This window comes from Chaetodon trifascialis, chromosome 5, assembly GCF_039877785.1.
Source record: "Chaetodon trifascialis isolate fChaTrf1 chromosome 5, fChaTrf1.hap1, whole genome shotgun sequence".
Taxonomy (NCBI): Eukaryota; Metazoa; Chordata; class Actinopteri; order Chaetodontiformes; family Chaetodontidae; genus Chaetodon; species Chaetodon trifascialis.
Genome location: NC_092060.1, coordinates 16796983 through 16822356, shown reverse-complemented (window position 1 = coordinate 16822356; position 25374 = coordinate 16796983). Strand labels below are relative to the sequence as shown.

The 25374-nt window shown below is 40.6% G+C and overlaps 1 protein-coding gene across 31 annotated transcripts in view; it reads right to left on the bottom strand.

Annotated features, from left to right (window-relative positions):
* Positions 1-8381: 8381 nt before the first annotated feature.
* Positions 8382-25374, bottom strand: part of LOC139331568 (protocadherin alpha-C2-like) — a 208430-nt gene continuing 191437 nt past the window's right edge. For all 31 annotated transcript variants that reach the window (XM_070963098.1, XM_070963105.1, XM_070963101.1 and 28 more), the window contains exons 2-4: positions 24429-24493; positions 21067-21152; positions 8382-11611 (exon numbers count right to left, since the gene is read on the bottom strand). In XM_070963098.1, the coding sequence (XP_070819199.1) occupies positions 11304-11611; positions 21067-21152; positions 24429-24493 (459 nt within the window). In that variant the 3' untranslated portion in view covers positions 8382-11303. The remainder of the gene's footprint in view (positions 11612-21066; positions 21153-24428; positions 24494-25374) is intronic.

The following is a 25374-nucleotide window of genomic DNA, read 5'->3' as shown; positions in this document are numbered from 1 at the left end:
ATCCAACATCCTGCGACTACCAACGCAATGAAAAACAGTCGTGAAAAGAAGAGGTTCTTAGAAATTTCGACCGATTTTAATGCAGGCGCAGTGGGTGGAGATGTCTGTTCCACTTTTGTGCTAGTCTACAGCGGCACCATGAGTCGTCTCTGCACAGCTTGCATCTGCATGCACTCTTCTTGACAAAGTATAAACCCGCCTTATCTTCACCCACTTTCATTGTGTACCACATAAACGCCACAATCTAATCTATAATGTTGAAAGATAAATTAGTAGCTGCTGAATATTATTATTTGGTTTGGACTCATGAAGCATGCTAGAAAAAGTACATTTCAGCACCAAGTACAAATCAAAATTAATTACTGTTATCACTATAAAATAATGTCAGTAGTTCCGTTTCTTAGATTTATTTGTCAAAGTAGAAAAAACAATCTCACACAAGGAGAAGAGCTGTCCTGAACCAGCTCTGGCTACAATCTCATTTCAATCTGCAGTGACAGGATAGGTATGCACAAACTAATCCAGCTAATGCCATTAATACGATTAGAAATTTTCAGATATCATGGAGGGAAAATATGGAAATCTACACAACTGATGTTTGATGATGATGTTGTTGATGATGATGAGTCTATGGATGACATCAAATCACAAACACATGTCCAAATTTATGTTTCCAAAAGTCTTATCTGACTTACTTATAATAAAATGCTGCATATGTCAGCAGGTATAGCTTGAAGCTTTCTTATTTTTTGTTTCAAAAGCTTCATGATTTATGCATCACTGAAGGGGCAATTAAACAATTACATTATTATTATTATTCTTATTATTATTAGTCATAGTAGTAGTAATAGTGGTGGCACAATTATTATTATTATTATTATTATTATTTCTTTTTTTTTTAAAAGGGGGGCTTAAAGAGGAAAAAGAAATTTCTAGTTGCATTAGCTGTTTCAGGACCCTGGACAGAGGCGATAGCATAATGACATGCACTGAAAGGCTTGTTCTACAAAAATAGGAGATTTTTTCTTCTGATGAACAATTTTGTCTCCAGTCAGGGTCCTAAGACGTCACAAAATGCTAAATACTGAGTAAAACACAGACCACCATGGAAGGTGTGACACATTGCTAAATATTTCTTTTTGGTCTTTCCATTTAATCCTTAACAACAGTTGTGTATACAAACATAATACTGCGTCATAATACTGCGTCAATAAATCAAGTCAGTATTGCCTGCAAATTGTTTCTCTCAACTAAAAAAGACAGACAAATGTAGTCCACTTTCATTTATCATGAAGGCATAAAATTCAGCCAGGAAAATTGTAAAACAAATGTATATCATAGCCAAGGTACAATGTTTATTTCTATATCATTCTACAACACAGATACACTGACCTGGATGAATGAGAATATTCACAGGCATCTACGACACAGAGTTGTACAAAAAATGCTAGTTGGAGTCCCTTTATGCTACTCACAAAACAAAAATCATATAAATGGATGAATAAATAATAAGCAATAAAAATAAACTATCCCTTATTGTGGAGTGGGGAGGATGAAATGAGGAGGCTGCAAAACTCTTGAAAAACTCCCCTGGCTTCAGGAGACACATGATCACACATAACACAGATCATGGGGAACAATGATATTTTGATGGCATGTACTTTTCCAGTATCCTTCTAAGCTGAGCATTAACTCCACTGAATCACACAAACCTTGCAGTATTAGTCCAAACTTTTTCATTGGACAAGTTGCTGGTGAATGTCAAATTCATCCTGGAATGTCAAAGACCACACAGCGCAGCAAACTACACAGTGCCACAGAATTTATCTGGTCTTGATCAACAATACAGCACAGCAGACAGCTGGGTTGTGGAAATTATGGCCTGAAATTGGATGTAATCTATGGTTAAATAAGATAAGATTCTGTTAATCGCACACCAGGGAAATTAAGTTGTTACAGCCAGCGAGTATTAAAAAAGTAAAAACAGCAAAAACAGTGGCACAGAAGGGCCAAGATAAAAGGTATACAGGATGTAAAATTTAAAAAAAAAATCAACTATGTATGCATACATTATGCACAGATTATAAAAATACTAAACACCATAAAACAGTACTACAGTGCAGTGTACTGCCAATATTCTTATGAGAAAGCTACCAATGTCATATGTTGCATTACACTTGAGAAACAGTGTTGCATAGGAAGAAACATTGAATTTTATCGGTTAGGATAACTGGCATTAAGGCTCCAAGCTGTAAACAATCATCAACTACTGTCCCTTCCAGCTGTTCGTCACTTCATATTCTAGCTTCAGTACAACCAGCTGGCAAACAGCTCCACCATGTCCTCATGGTAACACCTTTACTCAACCGCCCAACCAATCCCTCAGGTTGTCCAACACTGGACAGCTGGATTCCACTGCTGTGTGCCACAGCACAGCAGTCAGAAATGTCTCCACATCGCTGTTTCAAATATAAACAACACGTCTGAATCCTAAATCTAAATATCAACTGTAAATCCTCAACATAAATCCTAAAATGTAATTGTGTCAGTGTCAGTTAATGATGTGTGTACATCAGTAACTCTACCACTGTAGATTTAGCCAAAAAAAAAAAAAAAAACTGCAAGGCCCATGTTAGTTATTCACCGTTTCTCCGTCAACACACTGAACTCCAGCAACACCAAAGTGATCACTGAGTTACATTCACTTCATACTAATAATGCAGTAACATTATCCTTTCAAGGTGGATGGGTATTAGCAGTGTTTCAGCGGTTATGTCATAATATGAGTGAAATTAATTTACATTAATCCGCATCCTGGGTTTTATTCCCACGAGTGTGTTCAATATACATTTCTTCTTTGTTGTTATGTAAAACAGAATCGAACGTCATTTACTCACCATGACAGTAGTTCTGAAAGAGGAGCAAAAAGTGTTCTTCAGGTACGTCCAACATTATCCACAAGAAACCTAAGAAGAGAATACAAAATCGTCAGATTGTGTCCAGTATACTGTACTTTCTGCTCATGGGATATGTAGCTTGGTATGAATTAACCCTTATTCTTCTGAACAACCTAGAAAACCCGTTGTTGAAAATCAGATTATTAAATAATAAAGACAAAGGTTGGTCACCATGCATTCAGGATAAAATATTTACCTTTATTGGCATGGATTTTGAATGCACCTCTACTTCCTTGATCCAATGCACTTCCAAAGTCACTGACGAAAGTAGTTCTGGTTTCCTGCAGACAAAGGAAAGAAATATAAAGTTAAAACTGAATGTTGAAGGAGCAAATTTCCCAAACATTAAAACCCCAACAAGAACTGATTAGTGGTCAGTGGTTAAGTGTATCTGGCCCAACCAAACATTTAACAGTGCGTTCAGTGATACAGCACAAAAGCTTATTAAGATGGTGCGAAAATTATGAGCTTGAAAACAATTTTACTGACCCACATCATGTCGATATGATGATTTCCTGGTCTAGACTAGTGACTAGTTTGTAAGACATTGGTTTTCTTTCCTTTTAGTCCTGAATTAATTTCATTTATGTACTTTGCCTTGTGATTTTCTGTTTGTTTTATCATATAGTAAACTCTTCACCATGTCACTTAGCTCTGTGTCCTGTTGTACGGCTTAATTTTAGTCAAAACTGAAGCATACAACTGTATCAACTATGGGAATTACAGCAGAGCTTCAATACACATAGACATGACAAGGAAAATGAAAAATAATGTTACTTACCAAGTTGTTCTGTAACTTATGTAACCGGTTAGTATTTGAATGAAAACGAGACTAACGTAAGCAACATCGGATATGACGCCATTTCGCACAACAAATGGACCATCTCCTTTTTCAACCGCCTCTTGGCGCCATTCACAATCACTTCCTGTATCCGTATCATGTGGGTTTCGGACCCGCCCCCTCTGGGAAAGTATCGCGACAGATCTTGACTTATTCCCTCTAAAGGGGGAAGTGAAGGGCAGCACAGATTATGACCGAGTTTTTTGCCCCGTAGTTGACTAAATAAACAATGGGCCAATTTATCACAAACCACATATCTCATACTCTAATTCTGACACTGAAGTTTCATTTTTCAGACAGATAAATCAGGAAAAAATTATCCTTTTTTTCCGAGAAGTGACTGTCAGCAACAGCACATTGTGAGAGATCACACTGCAACACCTTTTTAAATATTAAATCATCTATCTCAATATTTAGTTTGCCAAGTGCCACATTTATATTTCAGAATTGTTTTCAAATGTAGATTGTCCCACAAATATTTATTTACATTTAAAGTAAATTTTATCCTACATTCTCTTTTATTGACTGTGTCCTTCATTTACTTCAACTGCAGAGGGCTGTGCAACAACTCCTCGAGTGGAGATTGCTAAATACCCATCCACTCACTCCTCTGCCATACTCTGGAAAGTGTGAATAGCACACTCAGTGGTGACTTAACTTGAACTGTCTATCTGATGTGTCTGACCAATACATGCACAACGATCACTGAACTGTTGCCAAAAATGGTGTTGATCTAATTCCTCACTTTCTGTAGTGCATAAGTAAACATGTTTGAAGGTGAAAAGCTACAAGAGTGTCCTCTTGGTTGCGCCTTTGTTAGAGAAAAGTTCCCTCTATGTTGGCCCAGTATGCATGAAATGTGATAAAGTGTCCTCTAGGGTGCTCTAACAGTGGACAAAACGTCATGCAGTGCCAGTGCCATGCATACTGCTCTGCAGGCAAAACGATTAATTGGCCTCTGTGTGCCAAATGATTAAGTAGCCTATAGCTCTCTTTATGTTTTTATCACAGAGGTGTAGTCATCACGCAATTAAACAATTTTAATGGCAACTAGGGTTTGAAACAGTTTCAGCATAAATGCGTCACAACTTTGTGCATGATGGTGCCCCACAGCAAGTGCATGCAAAATTGCAATTGGCTATGGTAAAATTTCTGAGTTTTTACAGCAATGATACAACATTGCAAACCTTGGCCTTATATTATCCATTGCTGCAATATTTCTCGGTTTTTGTTTTGTTTTGTTTTTTTGGTTTTTTGAGTAATTGTGTGAATGCATATAGTCAGTTTCATACACATGTACAAATGAACAAAGGAAAACTTTTTTTTCAATTATTTTCATACTTTTATTCACTGAATGCACTATAAATGATAAATAAGTTTACATAATGGAAGTCCTCTGTGAGCTGAATTCAGCCATCATGAAAAGTTATCTCTTGGGAAATTAATTTGAAGGCAGAACTGAATAGAAAATAATCAGTCCTTCAGTCACAAAAAAAAAGAATGATACCCATGATTATAATCTAATGATAAATGACAGTTTGGAGACATGATAAATCACATAACAACAATTAAATAATAATAAAAATAACTACATTCAAAGTTTAATTATACTTTGTTTTACTGCCCTTTCTTTGCTCTCTACCACTTTCTTGTGTGAGTAATTCTGATTATGAATTAAGCCAAAGTTCAAACAGGATGTGACAAATTGTCTTGTCGTATAAACGCCTCTTCTAACTGATCACTGTGGCCAAATGTGCTGTGATACTTTTGCCAGGAGATGGCGCCTTTTGCTCAGTACTCCTGGAGAAAAACCCAGCATCCCAAGGATGAATGAATGGAAAAGGGAACGTGCTGGCATCGTGTAGTACTGAGTATGACAGAAAACCGTATGCTTTAACAACGGGAACCTCAGTATTGACAGTTTCAGGAAATTTCTGACCTTGTAAACCCACTAACATCTACATCTAAGTCCTTGATGGGTTTAATGACTGAAAATCATGCAGCGTTTCAGGCAGGGATCAAACTCATCCATCGTGCACGCGCAGCATCATGGTAGGCGACGTGAAATCCACAACTCCACTAAGACATCAGGAAATGACTGCAATATTGTTGTGTCTTAGGCTTCCACTGGCGGACCACTCATCGTTAAGACATATGGTGGCAGCCTGCATAGTAAACCATCAAGGCATGTGCGCGTGCTGTATTTCACAGCTTTTCATTGCCGCTTCCTCTCGCAGCCTCTTTCTGAGTTACAACTTATGACGTCGAAAATTAAATCATAGCTTTGTATTTAGAGGTCTACACTAACAGGAGCATAGGGAAATATATTGTAAAAATAATGAATGGTAACAGTAGAGGACATTAGATAGATAGATAGATAGATAGATAGATAGATAGATAGATAGATAGATAGATAGATAGATAGATAGATAGATAGATAGATAGATAGATAGATAGATAGATAGATAGATAGATAGATAGATAGATAGATGGGGTCAAGCTCAGAAAATCAAAACATATTGTCTCATTTGCTACTATTACTTAACATAAGTATTTTTATTGCTGTCATCTCTAACTTTTAATCATTTCTTTGCCATATTTTGACATCCTCTTTTGCTGAAATTGTTTACAATGTAAACTCTGAAGAGACAACCCAATAACCGAGTTTTTCTGTAAAGAAATACTTCACTGAATGCAAACTTCATAAAATACCAAACATCAAGGTCAAATTTTGCATTTGCATACTACTTATTCATTTACCAGTAGGCCAATTAAGATCATTTGTATTAATTGTGATGGGTTGAAAGAAATAAACTTCTCATCTTACTGTCTGTCTTTGTTGCATTAGCTTGTTTGCACTCTTTTGCTCACACTGTGTCTCTACAGTGTAATGTGTGAGTGCTGTTATTGCCACAGGCCAAAATTATTCTGCACATTAATCTCTCCATCTTCATCATGGCTGCTTCCAAGTTGCTCCATTTTCCTTCCTCAGCAGTATGATGTTTATGCTGAGTCACTGCAGCTGGCAACATCACCAGTCAACACATCCACTAAAACAAGCACATGCACATTTAATTTCCAGTGTGCCCTGATTCAGCACGTGTTTAATCTGTCTGATCATGTGTTTAAAGATCCTTTTGACAGTATCAGACCATTTTGGCTGTTTATAGCTCACTATATGACCTTCCTTTAACTCAATCCATATTACATCAAAGAAGGCAGACTTGTGCAATGCACAACATAGTCTATGTTTATGCTGTGTTTAAGCTGGTTTAAAGTTACCTCTGTGAACTGGACAGCAAAAAGAGTGAGCACAGTGGCCTACTGCTCTGCTTGCAGGGCACTGTTCACTCTGCCATAACATATATCCATATTCATTAGCAATAGATTCACTGCTCTGCAGACCAAACACTGCAGGCTACGTTTCTGCACAGTGAGCCGCTTTGCTTGTTTGTTAATTTGTTTGTAGAACTCTAATGAGCCAAAAATCTGAAAGACCAGGGCACATTTTGCTAATACTCATGGGAGTATGTAACTGTAGGCACTCTAAATGTGTGGGTGTTGGTGGTCTTGGTTAAAGAGTTGTTCTTCAATGGATCCGCTGTTCTTAATGTTAGTGAGGAGTCAGCCACACAGTGTGTGGTGCTGCATCAGCTGTAGTTATCTGTCCTGCCTCTGGTATATGAAAGGACACACCTTGACCCCACACTGGGCACCCCACTGTTTCAACCCTCCTGTGTTTGCTAAGCATATAAGGCAGTTGCCATAGAGACTATCCCAAAAATAGCTGTAACCATAGAAACCATTTTTCGTCTGTCTCCTGGAGAGAATGAACTAAAGGATAGGATGCAGCATTTGTGCAAGCATTTTTTTTAAAACATGAACTCTTGAACCTGTCTCACTGCCATCTCACCTCTCTGGGTGGGAGATTAAAGCCAAAACTGGAGAGAGAGACATTATGAATTTAAAGAGCAGCATGAGTACAAAGACAAAAATGTACAAACTCTTCTATTCAACAAAAAGCCTTGACTATGTGCTCATTTTAAACAACAACAAAAACAAAACAAAATGAAATATCTGTTCTGAATCCAAGAGCTCTAAATGACTCTTTAGGAAACTATTGAGTGGGCAGGAGTACATGATTGGATAAATGTATTGATTATCAATGGTGCATTTTATCTAGGCCAGCATGACTGATGTCTCTCTATTTTGATCCTTTTTTCCATAAACTCACCCACTGGGACACAATAAATCTACTTAGCCACTCTATTAAATTATGTTGCTTCTGGTAGCTTCCTTACACAAGGGAGTGTTTGGACCATCTGTGACCATGGCTTTCAACAAGGACAAATGGGACATCAGTGCTGGGCAGGTCAGTCTGCTTGTGTCTCTCATGCGGGTGCATGTTAGTGCAGAAACAGAAGTGGGATGTGAGCATGTGTGATAGAAGAGAGTAGGCTATAGATAGTTTATCAGTCCTGACCTCACTGATGTCAAGAGATGACATTCACACACACACACACACACACAGAGAGAGAGAGAGAGAGAGAGAGAGAGACTCTCCAAGACAATGAATTCACATGTATTTTTAAGAAAGAAAACTTTATTAGTGATTTATAAACAAAACACATTACCACTGTATCCATTTAGGTAAAATAAAAAAAAGTCAGAAAATAAATGAAATAAAATAAATGAAATTCACTACTTCACTGTCACAGTTGATGAGCGGGTGTACAAAAAAAAGGTTTTACAACAGATCTGGGCCAGTCCATTTAGGACAGCACATTGCCACCATAGTTCACCACCATACATTGGGAAAGAATGACAGCATGAACGCTCACTAAACACAAGCATACACTACATATACGTTTTTTACACTGGAATCTTTTTTTTTTTTTCAGTCATTTTTGATTTTTGTTTAGAGTGAAAGGGAAGTGATAGCTCATCATAGGATCATACATATTTCAGTTACAATATTACAGTGTTAGTTAGATCGTCATGTCAAAGCCGGACACAGAGAGTGTTGTTTTGTTTTTTTTTTAATTTTTTAAAATTTTATTTTATTTTGTTTTTAATTTTTTTTTTGCCTTTTTTGCTTTGCTTGTTCTCAAAAGCAAAAATCATAGTTGGTAAAAGAAAAATAATAAACTTGCGTTGAAAGGTATCACACTATAGCATTTACAAATATTTAAAGAGGTTTAGTGGATGCCATACAACATCTGTGGAGCGTGAAGATTGTAGTACATAGATGTTTGGCAGACAGAAGTACATACAAATATCTCCTGTGTGAGTAATGAAGAAAAATGATAATACAAAAGAATAAAATCATAGCCATCTATCTATTTATATATATATTTCTCTATATAGTATGTGTTTCCTTAGAGCAGTACATGCAGCAGCCACTTAATGGAGTGACGTCATACTGAGCCGCAAAACGTTGGGGACGTGGCAACAAGTTACAGGCAGGGGAGGGGAACCAACAGAAGCAGGTCTTGAGGCATGTGTGTGCCCCTTTTTCAAAACCTCCTGAGAGAGGATTGGTGGGATATAACCGCGGGACAGGATTCCCTAGATGCCCGTATTTTCAGCAGGTTTCAATTACTAATGTAGAGACAATCTATGAAAAGTCTACGCTACATTTACAGCGTACATAAAAGCTAATATGAGACTCAACAATCCTACACAATCAATTTGGAGAACAATGTTCTTCTCTTGCGCATGGAGGGGGAGGGCCAGCCCACGGCACCTGTCTCCTCACTTAATCCCAGTCCTCCGCTCCTGTAATCTGCCTCATCCCACCTGGTCCCCTCTCATCTGTGGCTACAAACAGGAAAATGAACAGCGTACTGTACTACTTGTAAGTTAAAAGCACTGAACCGTTGTGCACTTAAAGAGACATCTGACAAGAGTTCAGGGCATAGACCCCCGACTGGGCTTCCCCAGGCCTCATCCACATTACTCCATGCTGTTCTCAGCACACCACAATGTTCAGAACAGGCCATTCCCAGGATCGATCCTGAGCAGGGGGTCAGAGCAGGGGTTAGGTGCAGTGTCTGAGGGTAAATAGGGGTGGGTATGACACGCAAAAAGCAGTTAAAGCTATGAGGAAGAGAAGAAAAAAATGGCAGAGGATGTAATAGTGAATCTCTTTAGAGAATAAATGAAAACAGAATAAGTTCACAGACTTCATCATCACATGACGATGGGTGACCGTGGGGAAAAAGGCAGTCTGGGGAGGAGAGGAAGGCTCATGGCAGCCTGGGGGAAGTACAAGCGGGTGAGCAGTTGTAAACTCAAGGTATCAGGTAAGGACTGGTTGCTACCAAACATTCAAAGCAGAAAGCATCAGGCTTTTGCTGCAGCAGGGGGAGAAGAGAAGGTGTTATCAAAATCTCAAGACTCTCCTAATATTCTGTAAGATTTCATCAGAGTCCACTGACTGGAAGCAGACTCACAAGCCAGCTCAGCTTGACTCTCCACTCTGTGATCCTCAGGAGAGCGCCAGGCATGCTCCCATCTCGCCATCTTTCTGGTGCTCTCTGCATTCCTCAGTTGTGGCTCTGGTTGGAGAGGAGGCTCTCTGTGTCCTTCAATGCAGTGAGCAAATACAGAGTGATTGCAAAGGATGCTGTGTCCATCCTGAGAGAGTTGATGTACACATGCACACCGCGGAGGTGACTGTGCAGGGCAAAAAGCTTGCAGTGTCTAGTTTTAAGCACATTTCTTTCATGTCAGTTGATTCTCTCTCCATTTTTATTTCTCTCCCTCTCTCTAGGTCTCAAGTGCTTTCCATGCCTACTTTGTCATGGTACGTGTATGTATGCATTTGCACGTTTGAATGTGTGAGCATGCGCGTGTGCATGTGGTTTCATTGAGATCTCTGGAAACACTGTTGGTAAATATCAGAGGAATCTGCAGCAGTGTCATGTTAGCCTTAGTTTCAGTGACTCTCTCCTGTGCTATTTACAAGTAATGTGTGTCCAGCTGCAGATGGCGTACATCTGGTTCAATCGTCGTTGTCTTTCTTCTTTTCCTTGGCTGGCACAGAGCTTTTTGTTGTTCTTGTACAAAGTATTTGTCTTCTCTCAGAGAGAATGGTTTACACATCATAGTTGGGGAGGGGGTAAGACAGAGGTGCCAACGTGCCCAGTGGGTTAAAGGAGAAAAAATTCAAGACAAGGGCAAAGAGTGGTCCTTTCTTTTTGGGAACGATGACTGACATGAGTTGACTCGGGGTGTATAGGCACATAGGGGCATGGAACAAAATCAATCATTTTATTGTTTATCAAGGCAAGATCAATAATTTACCTCAGTCAGAGACTGAGGGTAAAATAAATCTTGGTAAGGCCAGGTTCATTAAAATATTACCAGTGAAAATAAGTCATAAAATGAAACTGGAAAATCTATAATAGTTTTCACATTTTCTTTTTGCCCAGTGGACTTTGGTTGGTACCTCTGTTTTAACAACGCCCTTTTCTTCTTTGCTAGTTTCACTTTCTGCTCCTCTACTCATCTCCATCATCTTTCCCCTTATCCTTCTTGTCTTTCTTCTCCTTCTTCTTCTTCTTTTTCTTCTTGGCCTCCTCTTTCTTCCCAAAGGTGATGAAATCACTCTTGTCGTCCTCTCCTCCCTGGTTCTGTCTGATGGATATTATGGCGGGGGAGCCAGGAATGATGAAGGCTTCTGGGGGAACCTCACCAGGTTTCAGGTGTTGTGGGGGTGCACCGGGACCGCCGGGGCCATAGCGAAAGTGCCAGCTGTTGCTGTCTACACCAGCACCCATTGGGGGCGACACCTCTCCACCTTCAGCATCTGAAGGAAACAAAGAGAGATGGATGATGGGTTATTATTTGCTTTATATTTGCTTTAAACAGATGTGGTCATTAAAATGACCAAATGTTATTATTTTCTTACTCATAGAGACAATAATAATACACCGCCATTATATTCTGCACACTCTGAATTGTGATGTAAAAAGCAAACCTCTTCAGACACACTGAGATTCTGCACCTAAATGAATGTTAGGAATGATGCTCATGAAACACACCAGCTTGGAAGCACAGCTGTCTGCATATGTTACAGGTTGAGACCATCCGTCATGCATGCAGATGTAGGGAGGGTTGAACATATAACCAGAGGAGATACCATAAGAGATGCTGATCTTGCATTCTGCTGTATTTACAACTGTTATTTATTATTCTGAAAACCTGTTGTTCATTTAAAGAAAATAATTTAGCACAGATTTCTATGAATACAGGATGGCCTAATTTAAAGTTGAAGTTTGTTGAACTGCTTCTGCACCAAAACATCTTTCCTTCTGTGTATAATTTCGTGTGCTTCCATATATTTTGATTTTATTAGAAGTATATTTAGTGACTACAGCTGCATTAGCCCCACAAACCTTTCTGCAAATTAATATTATTAATTGTCTTCATCGTATTAATAACTTCCACTTATTGTTATTACATCTACATTTTGGTTTCTTTTCAGACAAATCCCCCCACTGAACTCCATCTTTTGAGCTCACAGAGCATGCCTGTAGGTGGTAGCCTCAGTGGCTGACTAAAATTAACTGCTGCAAATTAAATAAAAGGCATAGTGCAAATCTGCCCTGAGCTTTTATCTACATAAATCAGGCCTTCTGTATCAAAACTTTGACCGCAAGCAGAGTTCACTAATATCCACAGCAGCCACTGTAAAAAAATCTAATTGGTCAATAATGAGGAGCATTCGATGAGGAACAGCCATGACATGCTATAAAAGGTGGGGAGGTAGTGGAATTTAATGGGAGGTTTCCAAGACGAGACTGCTAAATGGACAATGAATCAAGGGCTCCCTCCTGGCCAAAGCTAACATCCATGTCACTGGTTGATGAAACATTAAACCCTTCATCATTATGTTAAACGCTTAGAAAGGTAATGAAGTACAGCTGTGCTATTTTAGTAAAATCTAACTGAACTGTTTAGCAAGAAATGCAATATTTTACTTTACTTGTGTTTACTGCTCTGTACAGAAAGTCATTGTGTATCAGATGGCTGTGTAAGGTAAATTTTAGTGTTCAAGATTAAACCAGTATCTGCTAAGGTGACCGAGTTTAGCTGAGCAGCCTTCTGGAAGTTAACAGATGGGCAAGAAAACACCTTTCATCATCGCTACAGGTTTCATAGTTTGACGATCTGTCTTGTTGCCAGGAATAAATTACATGATTAAAAGGGTGACCAAATGCATGTAAGCAAATCCTTGTTGGGAAGGACAGTTGTAAGAGTGCACACAAAGCAAACACATCATTATCCAGTAATTGGCAGGTGTGACTGTATTCAGGAGGGCATGAATAACCAACCTGACCATGCATGAAGTGATCCCACCTGTACTTCATTGTCTGGGTGTGTGTCATTAATGTCTTCATGCAGCATAACAAAACTGAGCACAGACTACCAGCAAAAAAACCCAGTCATTTTGGTTATTTCCTCACAGCAATGACCTACTTGCCACACTTGCCTCACATATTCCTTTTATTTCTCTGACTCCTTTTCTGAGTTCTTTCCAAAGGGGAGATTAACTGAGCAGGGCTCCATCCAACCAGAAGGAACAGTGTCTGGAAGAAGAAGCCTGACCTCATGCAGTACCCATGGCAGAGAATACCAGACTACAATCTTATCTTACCCGACCAGCCTCAAAATACAGACTCTGTTCGGTTTCAGTTTGCTTCATGCTGCATCTCCTACACAAAATGAACAGTCGTCCTAAATATAGTTGGGCACAGAGAATGCAAATGTTACTCTGACTAAACTATGAATGTACTGCTGGGTGTAAGTTGGATTTTATCCAATGACCTCTGTGATACCAGAGATAGTGAGTCTCCATGAGTGTCATATGCAGTTACCATGTTTGTGTTTGGCTGCCACAATACTGCATTACATTGTTAAAAAGATGTAGGGCGATGAATAATGAAAACTGATTCAGCCATAAGTCACTCACATTAATAAACTTTAATTTGTGAGATGATGTAGTTTATTAAATATAATGTACTCCCATGTTGCCCCCTCTTTATCTTTCCATCCCTGGTTTTAATTCATATTTTGCTCATTCTTCTTAATTCTTAAGTTACTTTCATTGAGATTGGCTCACAGTGAAGGGTTCATGGAGTAAAGCCATTAAAACATGATGTCCCCTGCTCGGCATTCAATCCTAATCAGTCATAGAGGCACGCGCTGCTGCAAAGCTCCTCCTTCTGCAGGGAAACTGTCCAAGTTGAAGCAGACAATGGCATTAAAGTGAATTGTTTTAATGTGTAAACTTAAACATACATGGATTCTAGTCTTAAATAAAGCTAGGATGATAAGATGATTCATTGCTGGTCAGTCAGTCGATAGACTGACACAGCAAACTGAATAGCTTTGGGTTTTGGACTGTTGGTTGGACAAAAGTTGGACAAACTGAAGATGTTACCCTGGGCATAATGAGATTATGATGGTGACTATTTCCTTACAATTTATAGACTAAGCTATGAACTGATTAAGAAAATAATAGGCAGATAGTTCAAGACTAGAAATTTGTAGTTGCAGCCCTAGTCTGATTTTCAATATGATGTTTAATTCCCTCAAATATATTTCGAAATCAGCTTGGGACCATCATGCAGGAATTAAGTGGGTCATGCATTTGAATTGTTTCACATCATTATTCCCCAAAAACCTCTCATACATTCACCAACTGTGACAACACAGCTGCAAGAGCCACAGAGAAAAGACATAATTTGACAAAGAGACTGAGAGGATCAGGACAAGGCAGGCTAGATCGAGTCACTGCTTCCTCCACATGTAGACACAGAGACAGCGAGAGTCACATTCATTTCCAAGGCGAGAGTTTTCCCCCAGTTGATAAGCCCTCATCTGACTCCCCCAGCAGAAACATGACCCTGATTCTATAATCTCAAAAGGAAGGCCAAAACAGAGGAAAATGAGCCATAAAAGACTGAACGAAAAATGCGGAATACTGGAGTGCTGCAGTGCTGTGCCATGAAGTGTCCACTCTCTTGCCTCTGAGAAATTACCTGTCTAACTCAATGGGGAACTTGATGAGACACCAGTGCCCCCATGCAAACTTAAATCCATAAACAAAACAACACCCTGGAGAGTGATGAGTCATGCTGAGAGCAGACAGATGGAAAAGGGTAAGGGAGGGTAGGGTAACTCTTGTGAAAGGGTCAATGTCTTATGCTGGATTAAAAAACAAAACAAAACTGTAGTCTGGCTGTGTTTAACTCTGGTGCAACTGAAAAGGTCATATCATAATAGTCTTCATTGCTTTAGGGGGGTTCCTTTTATAATTTGTTGAAAAAAAACAAAAAAAACCCATCTCTAACTGCACAGCATATGTAATTTGGGTGTTACACACAACAGGTTTGACCCGAGATGCCGGCTACATGTTCATTCCCTCTATATTTAACCCTTTTCATTTATCTCCTTACACCATGTCTTGCCTCACTTTATGTGCTCTTTCACTCTTCTCCGCGTCTAATCCTTCACAATAATGGTAACACTCTCACCTCACCCAAAACTGATCTCCACACAGCTGTTGCTTCAATCTGATTTGTCAATGGCTGTTGCAGAGCAAAACTTCCTCTCTTCTCTCCTCTCTGTTCCTCTTGTACAACCTCCCCCCTTCTCTTTCCCCGCCACTTTCTCTCTGCCTCTCTATCGCTCATTTCCCCTGACCTTTCAACTAATCTTGCGTGAAAACTCAGCCAGCTGACACCCGTCCCTCCCAGTTATTGATAAAAGCCTTAATCATGCCTATCAATGTTTATGGCAACATTAATGTGATCGGGTATTAAACAGCTTGTCCATCAACAGTAACTTCCAGGCACATTAGAGACAAGGATGGTTTATTTGTTCCACAGCGATGACTAATGCCCTGAGCTCTATTACTATCTGTAACTTGCACAGTTTTATACCCTCTGTATTTGATATGAGGGACACAAGCCACTGTAATCAATAATTCTGCATTAGAGACTGTGATTTTCTCTATGTGTCCCCCCTGGGTTTGATGTCTGAAGTCTTCAATCCAGCGTCTCTGCTTGTGAATGTGCCTTCATTCCCTGTGCCGCCCAAGGTTTTCACAGCCACTTAAATCACCCCAGCTCCATTTTGCCACGTCTACTTTATTCATCCCCTTGTCTCACCCTACCATCGGCCAGTTGGGCAGAAGCGCAGTGGAGCGCAGTGCAGCGTTACATAACGAGCTGAGGAGGAAGGGAGGAGGAGGAGGTGGAGGAGGAAGAGGGGCCAGGAAGTGCAAGGATGCAGATATGAAACACGAAGCGCACCACCAAAATGGAGGGTGGGAGGGAGGGGGAAAAAATGGATTAAAAGATCCTGAAGGTGCGATTCATTTTTTTTTTCATCACACTGCAGTGGAAGAGAAGTCTGTGACTGTTATGATGGCAAACAGTCAGCTGGGACCACGCCCTTCTTCAAGGTAGCACCTGTGTCTCTTAGTGTGCAGTGCAGCGTTTGCCCATTTTGATAAAAACTAAGTGTGACGTTGCTTTCTATTGAATTCTTATTCATGTCTGCATTTCCACTGACATGGCTGAGTGGTGATGGAAGACTACATTTTTTTTTGCCTGCACAAATTACCATATATTCCCCAATCTGCTAACAGGAAATGAAATAAAGAAATAAAGCTGTGGTAGGTAATCATACAATAATGATGGCTGTTGCTGGTTTGTAAGCGCTATTATGCTTCTGTATATGCATATTGTGTGTGTGTGTGTGTGTGTGTGTGTGTGTGTGTGTGTGTGTGTGTGTGTGTGTGTGTGTGTGTGTGTGTGTGTGTGTGTGTGTGTGTGTGTGTGTGTGTGTGTGTGTGTGTGTGCATGCGCACGCCTGTTTGGGTTTCATGCCAGACTGAGCACCTTGCTGTCTGCTCCCTGCTGGATCATGTGGCAGATGGTGGACACAAGCAATCCCAAGTGACAGGACTTAACACAATAAAAATAACACTCGATGTAGGTGTGCATGTATGAGTTTGAGTTGTTATCTGTGTGTGTGTCTGTGTGTGTATGTTAGTATGTGTGGGTGCTGTGGTAAAAAAAAAAATAAAATAAACTGAGAAGTAGAAATTGATTTATTCCCCAGAGAGCAAGAGAGAGGGAGAGAGAAAGAGCTGGCAAGATATCTAAAGACTCAGGGAGTGCAGAATAGGAACAAAAATGAGTGACAATAAAGGAAAGCAAATAATTGAAGCAGAGAACAGGAAACAGGTGAGGCGGAGGGATTCTGAAACTGTGAAAAGTCCATAACAGCTTCCAGATTTTTCTACTTTGCCATTTCTCGACTGTGCCAACAATCTTCTCATCTCAAATACATCTTAACTAAAAGACTGCAGCTCTAAAGTATGATATCTAGCCTTGAATTGAATCAGACACCTTTTTTTTATCTCATCTTTGCCTACCTCTTTGTATCACTTCATGCACCACTTGGAGAAAACACTCAAAAGTTAGTGATGGAAAGTCACACCTATAAACTCTCTGATAAAGCTGACAATGATACAGTAAGTGTAAATGGATGAGGGACTAAAGAGCAAATGAAAGATAAAATCCCCGACAAAATCTCCTCTTGTCCACCTTTTTCTCCATCACCTCACTGCATTTCCTCTCCCTCACTTGGCCCTTTGCCTCCACCCTTGGGTCTATTTTTGCTGTGACAGGTGCCTGCTGTAAACTCTAATCATGTCTTTCTCCGTTCCTCTGTGAATATGTCTCAGTGTGTGTATGTGTGTGAGCAATCAGGCTGATACAGAAAACAGTAAACCTGCATCCACCTCTGCAGTACACCACCGCCCCAGTGAATGTAGGTCACTCTCTGTCTGTTTCTCACTCCTCTGCTCTCTCCTTCACTTTACACCTCTTACCTCCAACTCTCACTTTCTCCCTCACTCCTTTGACTCCGTCACTTCCTCCTGCTGTGTTTTAGTGTTTGCTCACATATGTGCATTTCAGTCAACACCTCCCTTTGTCTTGTCCTTCACCTCCTGATGCCACAGTCTACTTTTTCTTTCCCCCTTTCCCCCTCCCTTCAGCACCTTTTGTCCCATACCATATGTTTGCACTCCCCTCTCACTGCCCCCCCCCCCCCTCCCTCTCCTTCCAATATTAGGGGCCATGAATGGTTGCCGTGGAAACTACATCCTCCAGTGAGGCAGTAGGACATTGGAAGGAGTCCTGGTGACAGTGCTTGTGCTGATGGAGAATAATGCTGCAATCTCCCTCTCTCTCTCTCTCTCTCTCTCTCTCTCTCTCTCTCTCTGTCTAGTCTTACCACTCTCCCCTAGCAACAGCAGCCTCACGCAGCTTCCTCTCTTTCCTTTGCAACAGTCAGTCACTCTGATTTACTCACGGTCGCTCCCTCCCAAACAGTTTATGTCCATCGGATCTCTACCTTCCCATCCACCTTATCCTTTATTGCTCATTCTCTTTTCTCTCTTTGCAACCCACCCATCTCCCCCGTCTCTCTCTGCCCATCTCTCCTGGGTACGGCTGCAATTCTGCACAGTTTTCTCTGAATCCATATGCGCCCTTGGTTTAGAGACAGAGCTGTGAAATACAGGGAGTGACAGAGGAGGAAGACATAGAGGGAGTGAGAAACAGATAGGGAGAGAGCGTTGGACGGCAAGCAGAAGAACCCTGATTTCATTAATGTGGGTCTGTTAATCTGGGTGTGGGCTGCGCTCCATCTGTCACAGTAGGAGCGGCACACAAAGCAGGCAGCCAAAACACACTTAGAAAAACAGCCAAGCGCACACAGGCACGTACACATAAAAATAGAAGACAAGATGCAACGACACACACACACACACACACACAAATTGATACCAACACACAAATCCACACTCTGAAAATCAGTGGGGAAGAAAGAGGGGCGTTGTCGGCTGTACCTCTGTGTCTAACATCGAAGCAAAAAATAGACTGTTAGGCAAAACAACACCCTGTAGGTACAGCACACAGACGGAAACAATTCCCTCAACAAACCAAACTCCCATATACTCCTGCTCCCCACCTAAGGACCACAGCCTGCCTCACAAACAAGATGATTTGGTTATAAATAGCACAGAGTATGACTCAGAGCGATGTGACAGGCCACACTGAATCAATATCTCCATTTCTTTCATTTCTGAGACATGATAAACACAACTTGAAAGTCAGAACGCAAATCTCTCTCAATCTTGTCCTCCAGTCAAGAAGCTCTACAAATAACCACTTTTCATATTATCTGACACTCTTAAAGCAGAATTATCCTTAATGCAAACCTAAAATGTGACCTGAAGTAATACAGCCCTCAGCTAATATTTCCATTCTTAACCTGACTAACAATGAGATAAAGAAGGGACAGTAAGCCCTTAGGCACAGCAGGGTTAGTGTATGCACAATGTGTTGTTCTCGAACTGCCACGGCTTAATTAGACCACCTTAAATCCTCACCAGCTGATCTCGTTACCACTGACCCACCCTAAGGACGTCACCACTGCCTGTTCTGCTCTCTCTCTGTCTGTCTTTCTATCTCTGCGTCTTTCATGTTTTGAAGTGCCTGCAGGCTGTAAGTACTCAGCCAAGGCAAGAAATCGATGGCAGAGTGGAGGCGGCTGTGTGTGTGGATAGGAAGGGACAGTAGTTAGTGTGTGGGTAGTTTGTCTGCCTGCCCATCCCAGGCCATTTTCACAGCCTTTCTTTTAAAGGTTGTTTTTTGGGGGGCTTTTTTATTTTATTTGTCAGATTGAAAGCGAAGAGGCAGACGGTGGGGGAGTGAGAAGGGGCATGATGTATAACAAAGGTCACTGGCTGGAATCAAACTGGCGACATTGTGGTTATGTGGCATGCACAGTCACCATTTGGCTACCAAGGCACTCCTACATTGCTAATCACAACAAATCACCTCTTTATCTAAACTTAATTGCATGTCCTTGCTCCAGTGCTTTCATTGCACATGCTTCTGTCTCGTTAGCTCACTGGTCTCCTCCTTCATTTTTTCTCTATCAGGCCACTCTATTTTCAATTCCACCCTTAATCCTTTGTGACCCTACTTCCCCGTCATCATGAGGAAAGTCAAGAGTTGACAAATGAATTCTCCTCAAAGTACAGAGGCCGCTGCCACTGTGTCTGCAGTTGCATGTTTGGTCATACATCTTGGTTAGAGGCATCATATGCAATGACATTCACATTACAATGTCCATGAAATGTCATCTAACACTGAGTATGCTGTCATTTACAGTTTTATTATGCTCCAGTGTCCCATTCTTGCAATTCATCTCGCACTGCTTCCGAATAAACACCTTTGCAGTGCTTTGTTTGAGCCTTGGCGAGGTCCATCCTGATGACGGCTAGATGACCAGAAACATGTTGTAAATGAAGTGACTTCTTTTTGCTGAGTGCCTGCAGCTGCTTCACAGCAGAAATACTGCCAAGACTGTTTTGCTATTGAAATTCTTGATGCCTTAAAATCATTAAAAGATTGTTTACTATACGAGAGCGACATAAAAATCTGGCACCACAAAACAGCACAATGGTGTAATGCGCAAACAGATCATTTTAAATGTCTATATATTACAAAAAAGTCTTGAAAATTTTCAATTGCCTACATCACCCACCCCTAATCTTGCCTTTGTGAATGTGTGTATAAAAGAGCTACAGAATGAGAGAGATCCACATTAACTGCACAGGGAATGTAATTGTGTTTTATTATTCTTCTCTAATGTGTTCTTGAATGTTTGTCCTCTGTGGCTCAGTGGCTTATGCCTCTGTAAACATCTTGCTGATAATCCAAACAACTATTCACTCTCTCTCCCTCTTTTTCTCTGTACTGTCTCCCTTCCTGATGCAGAGATATCCATCTACTCCTACGTAGCATGTGTCATTTCCTCTCCCTGTAGCCGTTGGAAGGGGTTGGAGTGGGTTGGGGCGATCTCGTAGCTGATACCTCTGTCTTCCTCATTTTATTACTCTCTTGTGGTTTGATAAGCTCTTTAGGAATGTACAGTTATTGGTATAAGACAGTCTTAGCTGATATTGTCTGTATCATGGAATGTGTTGCATAGTGATCCATTCAACTAAACTGCAGACCGTCACTAATTTAGACCTTATAGGAATACACTAGGTCCATGTCTGCAGAGCAGACATCTTACTTTATTCAAGTTTCTTTTTTTACTGGGCCTAAGCCGGTATTCAATTTAAACATGATTGGTTTAGGTGAGAGTAGTACAACAGATTCTTACCAGCGGCGCTGGATGCAGTGGGCCAGTTCTGAACCAGGACGCCTTGGGCTCCCTGCATTACTGAGGACTCTTCCATGTGCACTGAGCTGGAACACAAAAAACAACAACAAATGCACATATTACACACTAGAAGGACATTCTCTCACATGATGTATATTAAGCCATGTTAAATCAAACTGAACACCAGAAGGCACCCATACACAATTTGATACTGTAGTACACTCTGATCGCATGATTAAACTCTATATTTAAATTTTTTCTGTAATGCACAACATTGCAAATTCAGACCTTGGTACTCTGTGTGAGGTTGTTGGTTGGGGGTGCAGCGAACACAATCCCAGCAATGCAACATTCAGATTTGGATTAAAACATTCACCCTACATTTTCCCTGCATTCTCTGGATTATGGATTACAGAAGTCCGTTCTTACATTTTCACACTCGCTATGTGGAATTTCAGAATGCTCCCCCCTACTGAAAAACACCACACTCTCTGAAGTGCTGAACAGAAACTGAAATGCTGCTACTAACCAAAGTTCTCTCTGCCCCCACTTTACAAGGATTATATTTTTGAGCTCTGACAATAAGATTTTATTTATGAAGTTCCACGTGAAACCTATGAATCATCCAAAGGGCCACTGCTTTCTGATATGATCCAAGCAAGGAAAGAAAACCTCTTTTAAAAGGTCAGATCACCCAAATTATACTAACATACTGCAACAGCCTGGCCATGAGCCCTTACCCTAGCCATGAACAGGATCATACAGATAGTAATCTGAAACTTGAAGATAAAGTGCTGTGTGTTAGCAGCACGGTAAAGATGTTTTTAATGTAGACTTGACTTTGTTAAAGCAAAAAAGATATGTCAGACACAAAAACATATAGATCTACACAAACTGTTATTCTAGTACTACTCTGACTCTTTATCTCTACCTGCTGCTGTTCCACTTTAATCCACCTGTCCACTCTTCTCCACACTGTCCCTAGTGTAAAATTAGGTAACTAGAAGCCAAAACCTTCACCAAAGTCAGTGTGAGCTGTTCATTTGTAGATTCTGAGGGATTAATAATTGTTCTATGTCTTGAAAACAAAGAAGTGCTGAATTTTGAAAAAGTAGAAATCTGTTGTTGAATAATGCTAAAAACAGTTAAAAGATGTACGCATCCAGAGCCCTATGCACAGTGAATCTGTGAAGAGCACAGAAGTGATATGGAGATGGAGGCCATTTTAAGTGCTGCTAAGCAACAGAATCATCAAGGTGCACTGATAAAATACATTGGCAAACACTGCACTGATAATGCACTTTTCAGCTAATGTCAGTCCTGCTTTCCAATTCCTCATCATCTCATCTTCTCCTGCTCTCCGTAAACACATCCTCATCATTTTGCACAGCTAATGACTTCTCATAAGGCCAAATTTACAACTGCACTGATCACAAAATGAACTCAGACACAACCTCTTAAAGACACAACTATGGGGGATATGTTGTGCATCCCACCAGAAATTAAACAAAATTAAATAGGTCAGTGCATTACACGTTGTTTGGGTGTGGTATCCAAATCGCTTATACAAGCTCTGATTACAGACGATCATTCAGTGAGGCTTGGTAATGGGACATGGGGAACATCAACTTAAAACGCATCAGGGGCTGTGAGTCATGAGACAGATTTAATATGGTAGACTGGTTGACACAAGCCCATTAACTCTCCTTAATCCCTGCTGTAATTACGAGGGAATCTGTGTATCATTAATGACCCTCAGATGGTGTACAGTTTTTAATCTGAGATGGAAATCAGAGTGCACACATGAACACATACATACAACCCTGAATCCAATAAAGGTGGGACACTGCATAAAACATAAAAAGAACAGGAAGTGGATAGATTAGACAGATTACATATGCAGATATGACAAGATGATAGGTAGATAGATAAAGTTGTTTTGAGTCGAGATCATTGAACCTGTGACTTTTTGTAATTATGGTGCCATCTCATTAGTGTGACCCTTGAGTTGGTCTTGTCCATCTGATCCCACAGCAGGTAATACCCCAGTGTCTTATGGGTAATGTGATCACTGGTGTGGTCATGCAGCAATCCCTACGTTCCTGATAGGCCATCTTTCCACCTGACTACCTGCCCTTCATCCATCAGTGACCCCCTCTCTGCTTACCCTTCCCTCCTCTCAGTTCTCCATCTGTCTATGGTAATAATGAGAGAGGCATTTCCAAATGCATTTCTCCTAGCTATGTCACGTCTCTCATTTTCAGTGATCATTAAAAGAGTAATCATTTCTACTTATTAAAGTGTGATGCTTTTATTCAGATTAAGGCTATTTGGGATTTTTTCTATCATCACTGTATATTCAATAGAAATGTGCATGTATTTGGTTGCTAAGTCCCTCTCCTTTCCCCTCAACACAAATCACAGCTGAGCAACAGCTGGCAGCCAAGATGATGTCGGACATCTTTACTGGAACAGGCCAGTGCCTCACCTTGCTCTCTCATGCAAAGGTGGGAAGGGATTTTAAAATTTTCCTGGTGGCCTTGTAATAGGATACGTGTTTCATGTTGATGCTGTTTATTCCATTTCATCAAAATGAAACAGATTTAGTGAAATGTCAAGAGTGGATTAGACTGTGCAAAGGATCTCAGTGTCAGCTCTACATGAACACTAAGACATCTTTTCAAAACATCACCTGACTAGGTGTCCTCCACTAATTCATTCAAATTCTACGTTTAGGGAATGGCCTGCCTCTGGGCAGCAAGCTGGGGTAATTAATGTCATTAAAAACAATGCATTGACTGGTTCTCCAGCAGTAATAAACTTAAAAAGAACCAATGGTGTTGTCAGATATGCAAGATAACAAGGCTCTTTTTTGAAACAAATGACTATTTTGTTTATTTTATTATTTTTGTTTAGGAATTTTAGATGGACATCATCTGGATACACCCACCTTTGCTTTAAACAGACAGTGTGAAGTTTTTATTTTTGGTCTCCACTGCAGTATGACAGGGCATTTCTCTTTGAACTGACAGAAGAATGACTTTGCATTAAATTTGCGTCTATATTATTTAACATCTTAAACGTACAGTATGCCTCAATGACACACTGTAGTCATTTAGACTATTTAAGGGTATGTTGCACACGACTCCCAGAATCAGTTGTATACTTGTGTTAGGTGGCTAAATGATCTTAAGGTTATTCAGAGAATGATGCAGAGTTTGGTTATTTATTTAAATTATTAATTGCATCAGGTGAGACAATAATGTATACATGTTTTGGTCTTCAACAGACATGATGGAAGGGACTGGTGAGGTTTGATGAGATTCTTACTGCAAAGTGACTGAAAAAAATGAGATGCTTACCTCTGCATTACACCTCCTGCTCTCAGGGAGGCCGAATATCTCCAGTCTGCACTCGGCACTTTGGGCTGCAAGAGAGAGTGAGAGGAATTGAGTCTTAAGTACAGGCGAAAGCCAATACCATCTCATTAATAAGTCATGGCGAGAACTGCTAGTGCATGCGCGTCACGCACACACGTAAACACACAAACTCAGTCACACACACAAATGCATAACCATAGCAGTGACAGTTTGGCTCTCAAAAGGCAGGGGGCCTTTGTACAGAAGTGAGTGATGAATTGAAGCTTGTAGGTGCAGTCATTTCCCATGCCCACACCTCCTCCTCCTCCCCCCTGCTTACCTCCATACATGTCCTTTGACAAAAAAATGACTGAAAGATTTCACTCCAACAACCCACTGACCCTGACACTGTGAAACATAGGCCCTGAGCTGCAGGTTCAGGGGTAAATCCACTCAGATCAGGCTGGTCATGGTATGTTTCATTATCATGGAAGCACTGCAGAACTCTCACACTGTGTGGTGATGACACACTACATTCAAAGCTACAGCTCTTTATGTAACCCTCCCGATGACTTGATCAAAATATTTCAAAATGTGAAAATCAGTCATCTTAAAAAGACTGATATATCCAGGCATTTTTTATCCATGCTGGATCATGGCTTCTGAACAGATTCTGCTGTATTTTTCCTTCTCACCCCTCCCCTCCTGTTCTGCCTCTGTACATTCACCACCTCGTCTCCTGTGCTGTTGAGTTCTTTCTCCCTGTTACACTCTCTTTACACTGATCAAAACCTTGTGTTTCACCGGCACACACTCTGCCTGAGTCAGTCTGACACATCTCTCCATGGTAACTATGCAGAGCCCAGGCTACATTTTACCCTGCACCCACTGCCCGCCGTCATTTCACTCCCGTGAAGGTCACAGGTGGAGAAAGGAGGGGGGGATGGGA